Source organism: Coffea eugenioides, chromosome 7, assembly GCF_003713205.1.
Source record: "Coffea eugenioides isolate CCC68of chromosome 7, Ceug_1.0, whole genome shotgun sequence".
In the NCBI taxonomy this organism is placed as follows: Eukaryota; Viridiplantae; Streptophyta; class Magnoliopsida; order Gentianales; family Rubiaceae; genus Coffea; species Coffea eugenioides.
In genome coordinates this window covers 8460030-8472206 of record NC_040041.1, presented here as the reverse complement: position 1 = coordinate 8472206, position 12177 = coordinate 8460030, and the positions used below count along the sequence as shown (strand labels likewise).

Here is a 12177-nt window from a genome sequence, read left to right as displayed (position 1 = left end):
GAAGTTACATTCTTAAATAACAGATTTGAAAAATACATGCTAGTACATATTTGCAGAACAGATAAAAATTACACTGTAAAACTTTAAAAATTATCATTTAAGACTGAACATATATTTTTTTTCTGCAGTTAGTCCTCTTTTTGTCATTTCAAAATAGCATTGCATGCTTGCAAACTGCATTTGTACGAATTGAATATCTATTTGCTAATAATAGACAATACTTATCCCTTCGAGTGTGCTAAACTGCAGATTATCATCTTCTGATGACTCGTATATCCAGAAATGGTGCAACATACTTTAATGCTAATGGGATTCCACTGTATTTGCTTCCTTGCTAAAAGGAAAAAAAAAAAAAAAAAAAAGACAGTGTAAATTTAGGAATCGGCCACCTTGTTTACTAAAAAATAAAATAAAAAACTCAATAATGGCTCTAGAAAGAAAAGCAATTCTAGGTGCGAAAAATGGAGAGCCAGGGGAGAACAGAAGCCCCAAAAAACAGGAAACAGTAAACCAGATACTCAGGAAATGTTCCATTTATCGCAAAATTGAGGGAGCTCCAGGTTTTAAGGGGGGGAAATGATGGCAAATTATAACTAGAACTAGAATCCCTATTCCTTCCGCTCAGCCCTCTCTCCCTACAAATACATCTGTATGCTTTCTATGAATGCCACATCGAGACCGGTAACACCTACTCCACTACGCTACGCAGCCTGTACTCTTACTCTACGTAACGTAGAGTCGTAGACCAGCCTTGGAAAAGTTCCTCTTTCTATTAAATTCACGTTATACTTTTCAAATCAAATCCATACGTACTATTGTGGTAGTACTACGTCGTACGTGTTGCGGATTATGGGAGTGGATATTTGGACTTTGGGAAGAGAGGATCTACAATCACCTAATAAGAGGTTCGTTGGATCATGAAAAAAGCTTGGCTGAAATTGTAAATAGTGGAGGGGAGGACTTTACAATAACTGAAGTGCGAATGATTTTCTTGTCTCTAGTTTAAAATTATGTAAAATATAAATTTATATTTATTTTAAACTCAATTCAGTTCGATTGAAATCAAATTGAGTTCGATTAGGATTGATTTGATCGAGTTCAACTAGCTCGAAACTTGAATTCAAGTATTGTATTACTCAGATTCGATTCGACTCAATTACACTCTTAATTGCAATTTACGAAGCATAGATGATTTGAGCATCTTAGGTTAGTTCTAGTGTATTTTATAATGTGCACTGTATGTTGGTATAATAGAGTTGAATAAAAAGTATTTTGGTGTATTTTGAAATTAGTTGTATAAAAAGTACAATGAAATGAGTATATCCCAAACATATAGAAGTATAATCAATAAGAATTTAAGGTGTTTGATCCAATATGCATTGTCAACTTTCTTTTGTTTAGGGTGTAAACGAGTCGGATTGAGTTTGAAATTGAGACTAATACTCAAGCTCAACTCCAGCTAAAATTCTTTCGTACGAGTTTGTTGAGAGCTCTCAAACTTTGACTTCTAACTCAATTCAGTTTTAGTTTATTCAAGTTTGATTGAACGTAGCTAAGTCGAACATGAGTGATGTAATTCAATATTTTTAAAACAATGGTAGATAAAATAAATATTTCATAATAACAAATATGCAAAAAAAAATAAAAAATAACATGTATACTGTATACATACAAATAATTAAATTAATCTCACCGAGCCCTTAAATTATTCAAACCGCTCAAACTTAGATGATTGAATTCAATAAATGCAAAAATTCATGGCTCAGAGTATGGATTGAGCAATCTCGTGAATAGCTTTGTTTGCACTTGCAGTACACCGACTCGGAGGCGGTGGGAGTTTATAACGTTTGGTCACTTGATCAAAATCAAAACATCATCGGAGTTTTGTAATCGGAGAGAGGCTGAGAGCAGAGAATGAAAAGTTTTGGACGCAAAGAGGACGGATGCATGTAGGGCTCAACACGTAAGCAAGTTTGATTTGTTGAAACGGCGGTGTAATCAGCTACGCGTACTCTACCACTGGTCTAGCGTCCAGGTGTGGAACCAGGAAAAGTAGTTTTGGATCTTTGGCACCGCAGTTTCTTTCTTTCTTTGTTTTTTCTCTTTTAATTAATTCTGTTTGCTTTGTTTGTTTGTTTTCGCTTCTTACTCAGCGGCAGTATTAGATAGCCTACGGTGGGATATTGATGGACAGACACAGGACATAGGGCCCACGTGACATCGCGCGCGACGTGGCCTCTCGGGTGTTTCATTGAAAGGGACACTTTGTTTGACTCCACAAAACAAACTACTCTTGCCATTTGAGTATCTAATATATGTTTTTTTGTCCAAAAAAAAAAAAAGTTATCAAATGATTGTATTTGGACAGGAGATTATTTGAAATATTTGATGTACTATTTTTTTGTGATTTAATGTATTGAGATAAAATGATGATTGAAAAAAATTGATTAAAACACGTGTCTGTGATACTAGTAAATAATATTTTTTTTTACAAATAACATGATGTCCAAGTACGTGTATTTGGATGGATCATTATTTGACCAAAAAAAATTACTAAATCATAAAACGCATTTGTTAATTTTTAATTAATTTTTTATCACATCTCCGTAGTTTTATACTATCAAAACTAATTTTTTGTGAATCGGAATCGATTACTTAACATGTCTAGGAGTCGGTCCAAAATCAATAAAAGAGTTTCATGTGAATATACAAAGAATTCAAGTCCCACCTAAATAATAAATAGAAGCAAGTGGGATTCTATTGGCATACCAAATGAAGTTTTTGTATATCCGCGCGAAATTCTCTTTTTAATCCTAAATTAACTACTAAACATGTCAAATAGTTAATCATCAAGAACGTAAAATTAATTGAAGGATGCACAAATTGTTAGGACAACAAAGATTATTTAGTGAATAAATTTAGAGTTGAAGGGGTTCTTTTTTTCTTTTTACTTCCCTCATTTCGAGCAAAGATTCAATAAAAGGACTTCCAAGGAGGGGATCTACCAATTGATTAAAGTATTATTTCTAAGTTTGAATTTTAATGATAAGAAAATCTTCATATGCCACTAGTCATGTTTAAAGATCTTGAGCTCCCACCACTCTCAGCCAAGCTAAACTAAGAGTTCTTTAATTTGGAATATGCCGGCTATTGAACTGTTGTTGTAACTATTGCATATTATTTATTAAGAAAGAATAATCGAAGTCTACGGATCAAGAGAAATCTCAGTACCTCCCAGTCCTAGTTGAGATGCGGGTGCAACTGACCAAATCTTTTTTGTTCTTTGTAATTCGACTTTGAAACAACAAAGCTACGTGCAAGATAATGAACTTAAAAGCCAAACATTTGATAGCCGAATTGTATAATCTTGAACTGATGATGCCAGTTAAATAATTCACCACCACCAAAAGTCATCATTTTCATATCAGTCAATTTGTTATCCTCCCTCTCTACAACCAGAAAAAACATATGATATAACATCCCAACCAAGAACTCTCCTTTCTTCCTGCAACTAATCAACTTTTGTCCAGGCCATTGGAGGGGGGGATGCACGTAACTTGAAATCTGCTGCTGCCGCTCGCAGAAGAGATGTTTATTAGCTCAACAGGTGAGGGGGGTGGGGGGGACCTAATTTGCAGGAGAAGGGATCACAGATCACCTGATTCAAAGAAGCCAAAGAGAGACTTGTTAATTAATTGTATTCAAGAAACAAATATTAATCGGGATCCATGTAAATATGGTCAGTATTCATGCTCTTTACCCCCCCTCGGGTTTGAGGATCCAGCCGACCCTGCCGGACCAACTTGCACCTTTTGCGTTCATATGGTTTCCAACCCCAAGTTCTAGTTTCCAAGCTTTGCTGGCCATGGACTATATAGTAATAATCTGCCTAGCCAGCTGACTCGTTATCTTTTATCCCTGCTTAAACGCCATGTGACATCACACGTGCTGGTCTAAAACTAGTGAGGGTTTGGATCAAAGACAAGCAAGTTGCCCAAAAAGTGGAACAAAAAAAAAAAAAAACTTGAAAGTATATCTATAAATTATATATAATTCATAGTTTCTTCGTACTGTTATAAGTACTGCATAAGCAAAAGGTTGTGAATGTATACACGCTTTCTTGGCACCGGTAAGGTTCCTTGCATGCATGCATGTTTTCTTCCTTTAATTTGATGATGATGGAAGCAGCGAGCATCATTTATGAAGTTACGTGGTATGGTAGAGTTTCCGATCGTAGTTTATAATTTTATCGACGGACTCTTGAGTAGCTAGTGGCGCGATATTAGAATGGTATGGAGTTCCAAGAACGTAGTATTAAAATTGAACTTGATCTCGAAATCTTTTTTGAACTTCATTTTATAGACTAATGGAATCGAGCATGAATCGTGTCTAGTTTTCAGTTAATGGCCTGCAGTTCTCCATTACGAATGGCATTTTGTACTCTTATAGTTTTCAGAATTGGTTTGAATTTGACACGCATAAAGTCGAGAGTTTCTATGTAAATATTTGTAATTATTTGAGTCGAGTTCGCAAGAGCTCGTTTCAATTAAATTCAATATACGTAATCAAATTAAATTTGAATACAATCTCAATCCGTTAAAACAAACAAATAAATTTCAACTCTGAAGTCTCTGAATCGAATACGAACTCATAATTTCTCATAAAATCACAAAATAAATAAAAATCCATAGTTAGGCTACTTCTTGTTCGCATCAATATATACCTCTATGAACTCCCTATATGAAAACAAATTGTGATACATGGTGGTATAAAATTAAAAAGGTCTTGCATAAGCGAACTAGTTCTTGTGTAGCTCAACACTACCAAATCACGCATGTGCCATTCTATCTATGTTCATCAAAACAAAACATTCAACAAAAGATAATGAACAAAGAATTTACAAACTAGATAGAAGAGATTCGTCCAAGTTTTCTAAGCACTAAATGAGATAAAAGTCCAACAGACTCTCACCTACACAGATATGCATGCTCAGAGCAAAGCAAACTCTGATTTGAGAGATCATAGAAGAAAACCAAGCATAATCGAATCTTTGATTTTGGATAAAACCCCATTTGGACTAATGTCTGAATGAAATCTATCTAGCTGTAATCTGGAAAAAAATAAAAATAAAAAATAATGCATTTAAAAAAAGGAAAACGAGTGGATTTAATCCCATGTGGAGGAAATGTACCACCTTAATTAGAAAAAATATCATAAACTCTAGTAACATGCAAAGCACGAAACCTTATCAATTTCATCTGCTAAGGGGTCAAATTAAAAACTATAACAACAAGAATTTGATGTGCGGTGTGGATTTGATGATCTTGATCAAGCGGATCCTCCTCCTCCTCATCATCATCGTCGTTCTTATCCTAAGGTTCTTAGGTCTAATCTAGTAACTACCTTTTTTAATTATTGTTTAATCATAAAATTATGCTACTAGAAATGATTTTAGGTCCATAGGCTCGTGCAATGCAATCACCCTCTCTCCCGCTCTTTTGACCTTTGACCAGAAGGCACGTGCGCGGCATCTTTTGACTCAAATACTCTCGAGGATTCCGGGGGGGAACACGCACGTGCACTTTCTGCTGTCTGGCATAAAATAATTAATAATAATGCCGTATTAGCATTAATTAGAGATTAGTGGTGGCCTTCTTAGTAATTAGTATTTAGGATTCTCTCTCGTGTACAGAATAATGGTACACGCATCATTATAAATCTCTTCCTCCACGTAGGTAGCAGGAGACAGAACTTAAATTCGATCATCATACTATGGGTCCCACTTACCACGCTTGATTGTGTTAATTGATAGATTTTTTTTGATCATATCATATGATGATGATCATGATGATAACAAAAGCTTCACCAGTTTTGCCTTTTCCATCTCAGTTCTTTTGAAATTCTTGGAGACCACTTTTGTCGAAAAGAACTGGTAGTAATTTGTGGTCGTGATTAAATACCAGCGGAAGCGTGGCAGAAGGTGAGTCCTAGATTTAGCTAAACCATCTTTATTAGTATTTGTTTTCTAATTTGTCGGTAAAATGATATTCGACTAGCTTATGGGCGAGTAAGGGAAGAAGTATCCTAAATCTAGCTCAAACCATCTTGATTCTTGTTTTCTAGTTTGTTGGTGAGATGACATTCTATTCTAATCCGTTCCATAATTTATTGGTGGACTAGAATGACGAACGTGTTTGGATAGTGATTTATTTGTAAAAAAAAAAAAAAAAAATCTCTTTTATTGTATCACAAACACACATTTTCTAATCAATCCTTTTATCGTCCTTAAAATTGAGGAAGTAGAAACATTTTCTTGGATCAAAGCCGGCAACATATATTTGGCTTTTGCTTTAAAAACATATTTTCTTGTTACTTGTTTCCATTTTCAAAGAGCTTGTGGTCAAGAGAGGCTATTCGAATTTTTTTGTTAACAGATTCAAGATTTAAATCCTGTGCCAACTAGCCGAGGATAGAAAAGGTGTGGGAAAGCATGAATTTTTAAAAAAAAAACAAAAACAAAAAATCAAAGCATTTGAGTTAGTAGTGCGTGTAGAATGTTGGCTTTCATGAGAAAATTTTCAATCTCAATGCTTGATTCTGTTCTTATAAATTATCATGGGCCTAACCTCTTAGACACATGCCAAATGGATCCGCTACCGCTTCCTTGGATTTATTTGATGATATAAAGGCCAAGCAAGCCCAAACTTCTGTCTCGACTCTCGATGTTCTGGCTAAAGTCTAAAATCTAAATACCCAAAAGCCTTTTGAAAGCATTTCAGCCTGAAAAAGGAAATAAATCAGAGAATGGAGGTGCGGGGAATCGAACCCCGTGCCTCTCGCATGCGAAGCGAGCGCTCTACCATATGAGCTACACCCCCAAGGCAATGGTTGTTGAAACGATTAATAACTTAAAAATCTATCGTTAAAACGATTAACTAACCCTTTTTTTTAAGGGTAACAATTAAGCAACTTGAAAGTAGCTACTTATTCTAGGATGGAAACCTTTGTACACCTAATTGTGTTTGATCCAATATAAATCAAGCGGTAACATGTTCTCAATCGAGATGTTTTTCAAGAATAATTACCACTCAGTAGATGGTATTGATACTGTACAATGGAGAAAAATTAAGCCATATTGTTTCTGGAGACAAATACCCAGAAAAAGGGAAAAAAAGAAAAGAAAAGAAAAGGAAGGAAGGAAAGAAAGTATTAGGTTACTAGCAGACTAATATGGAGAACTGTATATACTCTTAGATTGTACCACTGATAATCACGTACAGATGTATTAAGATGTCTGACTTACTGTCTGTCATTTTTTGCAAAGCTGGATTGTTAAACGCGTGATTATGTCATTTTTGATAAGGTTACAAGTTTGATTAGCCATAAAACTGTCATTAGTGTGTTAAAAATTCAACAAACTTTGTCATTTTTATCTATTTCTCCACCATCAGTCTGGGAGAATATCCTAGGATACTCAAAATTTGAAAGCGGCATAGTTTTTGAATGCAGGATTTTTTTGTATACCAAGTTTTGGAACGCAGGATTCTTGAATAGATCATGTCTAGTTGAAACTTTCTTCAGATATTGATATTGAAATGTAGGATTCATATGGTGCAACATCTACCTTTAAAGAAGATATTGATATCTGGTTTGGACATCAAACCCGATTTAGTTTCATCCACACCACCAAAAATCACAAAAAATATATAATAACCGGTTTACTCGATTTTGCCCTAGCTTTTACCTCTTTAATTTAGTCAATTTTGATTGATTTCTTACTACAAAATTAGACCAAATTAGTGTGCAATCAACGGAAAATTCCTTCGCATTAGTAAGCTAGCTTTGTAAGGTAAGCAAGGAATTATTACAGGAAATACATATATGCATAAAAGACACTAATGTCTGTCTAATGAACCGAAGCTTGCCTTGCCATCACCGTAACAGCTGAGCAGATAAAAGTCCAAAATTGGCCGTCTTGCCAGCCCATAAACTAATAAAAAGCACCCTTTGAAACTAAGCATGTTAATGATTTCACCCTTTTTGACAAAATTCAAGAATCAGCAGCGATTAGCAACCCCTCTTTTCCATTTTCTTTACGGTAAATTTTCACACCTGACGCTCTCCTTCTGAACATGGTTCTCGATTTGGTAGCTAATATAAAATATTGGCTCGAGTCACTTTTCCTATGTAATCCCTCTAGCCAAACTTAGTTCATTTAATATCTATCTAACAAAGTTTGGTTGTTGCCCCAAGTATATATATGTACTCGTGAGGCTCCGACCAGTGAATGAATGAAGCTGAGAAATGGAAACTGATCAGCCTGCAGAGAGGATTTTTGTAGCCATTGGAACAGACTTGAATGATGGTTTTGCCACTCTAGAATGGGTACTAAAGAAGTGGAATTCTCATCCAATCAAAATAGTCATTCTCTTTTCAGATAATTACATCTGCAGAGACTATGTTTTCACCCCAAGTAAGCTATCTGAAAAACCTCATTTCCTAATAATTTTCTTTTTTTCCCCCTAAATTTTTTGGGTTTGTGTCACGTATCCTTGATGAATTCTTAATTTTCTCCCCGCAGTACTCAATTACTAACTTGGGATTTTCTTTTTCTAGTTGGAAAGATTCCTGCCGGCTCTGTACGTGAAGAGAAGCTGAAAGTTCTTGAGAAGTCTGAGGAAGCAAAGTCTGATAAGATTCTATCCAAATATATAGCTTTCTGTGGCAAGGTCTGGTAGTACTTTCAATGCTAGCTTTAACGAAAGTCAGCCTACATTAAATGCAAAAGTATCTGAGCCTAGAAATTGCCTGATTTCTTGTTGGTTTTTTTCACAGGTCAAGGCTGAAGGTCTCAGAATCGACAGATACGAAGAACCAATCCATAAAGTTGTCCTGGGATTGATAACAAGTCTTCGCATAACCAAATTAGTCATGGCCTTTTCTTTGTTGAGGCCCTTATCATGGTGTGCACATTTTTTACTTTTTCTATTTCCTTTTCCAAGGTTGAGGTATTTTTGTTGATCACTATCTGCTTATTAGCGGCTGATTAGTTTGCCATTTTCTTGAATGATTATTTTGTAGGAAATCGAGAAGTGCCATGAATGCATCATTTTATCTCCAGTCGAAAAAGCCCAATTTCTGTGAGTTGTTTGTGATTTTTAATGGGAAATTAGTATACCTTAAAGAAGAAACTAATGAAGGATTCATAGAGGATGATCAAGGAGTTATTGTTGCAAGGATAAAAGAAAGGCCTAGTTTTAAGGGCTGGATAGGGAAATTTTTCCCTGAAAATGCCAATGGAAAAAATCATTGTGAATCACCTTCTTCTTCGTCAGCTAGCAATGGTGGTACGCCTGATCAGTGGGAAAAGTATGGTGAAGAGATTGAAAAATATTTCAATGAATTGTCATCTTCAATTGCAAATGAAGGAAATAGTGAGGAGGCAAATGACACCTCCATCAGTATTTCACCGGAGCTGAATATGGCGGAAAACATGGTAACGATAAAATTGATATTCTTTAGAGAATTCTGTGGCTTTGATTAGTTTGAAGCACATGTAGATATGTGTTTGTTCATCATGTTCCCTCAACTTTCTTGTACCAAGAAAAGTGTCTTCCTTATCTACTCCAACTTTTGACTTTTCTTGTATATGACGATAGTGATAAGATGTGAAATGTCCTTCGTTTGTTCTTGGATATTCTACTTAGTGATAATCAATATTCTACTTAGTGATAATCAAGGCCGTCCCCTAGCAGCCAAATCCCACTATTGAGTTGGTGACTCTAGGCATTATGGTTTAGCATACTTTTTCATACATATATATATATATATATATATATATATATAGCTATCTTGGGTATATGAACTACTTGTTTTCAGCTTTAAGGGATTGGTCCATCCATAAGAAACGCTCACATATTGGCAAAATTTTTAGGCAGCAGCAGAGAAAATTGAGATTCTTAAGATAAAAATTCGTGACACTCAAGAATCAATTCAATCAAATAAAGAAGAAGCCAGGGCCAATGCAGAAAAATGTGCAAAAGCCAAATGGGCCATTGGTTTGTGTACTGCTCGGGTAAGGAATGTTTTAAAGTCTCAATATTCATCAACATCATTCACGAAACCTGATTGTTTTTCATGTTGTAGACTAATGACCTTGAAGCTCGGATTCACGAGGAGATCGCAAAAAGGATGGATTTACAGAAAGATTTGGACAGCACAAAGGAAGAGCTCTTCGAAATTCAGAGTGAAGTTGAGGAAAAGAGGAACAAACTAAACCCAATCCTAGAACTCCAGCGCGAGCTTTCAAACAAACTCCAATTATCTACATTGGCTAAATCACGCGTTGAAAGCCAGCTAGAGAAGGCAGTGCGTAATAGAGCTGAGATGGTTCAGGAAATAGAGGAGCTAAGACGGCAAAGAGATGTTTTGCAGCGTAGAATCGAGTTTTGCAAAGAAAAAGATGCCATAGGAATGGCTAACAGGTTGAATGACTTGTGCTTTGATTATAGGAAGTTCACTGCTGCAGAAATTAGAGCAGCCACCGATGATTTTTCAGAATGTTTGAGGTTGAAATCAGCAGCAGATTGGACAAATGTGTATAGAGGACGAGTTAACCGAACAACAGTTGCAATCAAGCTCTCTAACTCCTATGCAGCGCTCTCTCAAGATACTTTCCTGGAAAAGGTGAGTCTTAATACCATCTATGGACTAATGGTACTCAATTTTGAAGAACGTTTTCTCTTCTACGAAAAGTTCAACACAAAATTTGAGCATTCACGTTATGCAGGTGAAGCTTCTCGGCCACATTCGTCATCCTCATATTCTCAGCATGATGGGATTCTGCACAGAGCCAAAATGCATCGTCTTTGAGTACATGCACAATGGCTGCTTAAGAGACATCTTATTCTCAAGCCACGGGGGAAGAAACCATGGTTTAAATTGGCACGCTCGGATACGTGTTGCAGCTGAAGTTTGCATGGGACTAAGCTTTCTTCACAAGGCCAAGCCAAAGCCCCTAGTTCATGGAAACCTCAACCCTTCCAAAATCCTCCTTGATAGAAACAATGTTGCCAGGATTCATGGTTTTAAACCTTGTCCGTGCAATGATGCATCTGGCATGAGAGCAGATATTCGAGCTTTCGGTACCTTGCTTTTACAACTTCTTACCGGAAGGAATTGGGCAAGGGTTGGCGAAGAGGCAATAATGGTGGATAGTGCTTCACTTACTGAGGCCTTGGATAAAATGGCTGGACCTTGGCCATTGGACTTGGCCATGGAACTCGGTGGAATAGCAAGCTGCTGCCTTGCCATAGATGAAAGCCTAGACAAGGAATTTAGCAGCAAATCTCTGATGAGAAGGATAGAGAGGGTGAGGGAAAATGCTGACGAGCTATTGGCTAATGGAGAGTGTTTGCTGGCTGCTGATGGAGATTCAAGCACAGAAGTGTCAGTAGAAAGTAACGTGCCTAGTGTTTTCTACTGCCCCATATATCAGGTAAACACACAAATCCCGCTACCAGTTATGCTCTGATATGAAGATACGAAAAGAACCGTACCATCCATGGATGGCAAGGGTGTTTGTTCTAATCAAGAGGTTATTATCATACCAAACTAATATATATTCATCTGTCTCTCTCGTGTGAAGGATATCATGAAGAATCCGCATATAGCAGCCGATGGATTTTCTTATGAGCTTGAAGCCATAGAGGAATGGCTAAGAACAGGTCATGACACATCACCAATGACAAACTTAAGGCTCAAGCACAAGCAACTCACCCCTAATCATACTCTTCGTTCACTGATCCAGGACTGGCACAATAAAAGATCCATTCCTTATTAAATCAAAGAGATGGCAGTAAAGTGTAATCTTATATGTTATAACAGGATATATGCAGTAAATCGTTTTTTGTACTTATGAACTTGTACTAAATCGAAAGTTTCCCAGGCATACTGGCACCGTGGTGTGCTTTGAAAGAATTTAGGGTTTAAGATTGCCACAAATGCAACACAAACTCATTATTATACCTGAATCTTTATTCTTGATGCATTATTTCTGCACCAGAGGGCAACCAATTCAAGCAAACCCAAACTATAGAAGTTAAGATGTGAAGCTTTTGAACCGGAAACCACCTACGTGACAACTATATAATCATCAATCAAGCAGGCTTGTATGAG

The 12177-nt window shown here is 36.4% G+C and overlaps 1 protein-coding gene and 1 non-coding gene across 2 annotated transcripts; one reads left to right on the top strand and one right to left on the bottom strand.

Moving 5' to 3' along the window:
• Window positions 1-6805: 6805 nt before the first annotated feature.
• Window positions 6806-6878, bottom strand: TRNAA-CGC. The gene has a single exon. It is a non-coding gene; the product is annotated as a tRNA-Ala (tRNA).
• Window positions 6879-8187: 1309 nt separating this feature from the next.
• On the top strand, window positions 8188-12026 carry LOC113777442 (putative U-box domain-containing protein 50). Its single transcript, XM_027322523.1, has 8 exons — window positions 8188-8473; window positions 8617-8729; window positions 8836-8963; window positions 9082-9496; window positions 9935-10075; window positions 10147-10686; window positions 10790-11497; window positions 11648-12026. The coding sequence occupies exons 1-8, from the start codon at window positions 8305-8307 to the stop codon at window positions 11840-11842; spliced, it is 2409 nt and encodes an 802-aa protein (XP_027178324.1). The 5' UTR covers window positions 8188-8304; the 3' UTR covers window positions 11843-12026.
• Window positions 12027-12177: the final 151 nt, after the last annotated feature.

What these genes read in the sequence shown, in the direction of transcription:
- LOC113777442 (XM_027322523.1), top strand. Translation starts at nt 8,305, where the DNA reads ATGGAAACTGATCAGCCTGCAGAGAGGATTTTTGTAGCCATTGGAACA. An exon ending in ATATAGCTTTCTGTGGCAAG is followed by an intron (nt 8,730 to 8,835) that starts GTCTGGTAGTAC and finishes TTTTTTTCACAG; the next exon opens with GTCAAGGCTGAAGGTCTCAG. An exon ending in TGAATATGGCGGAAAACATG is followed by an intron (nt 9,497 to 9,934) that starts GTAACGATAAAA and finishes CAAAATTTTTAG; the next exon opens with GCAGCAGCAGAGAAAATTGA.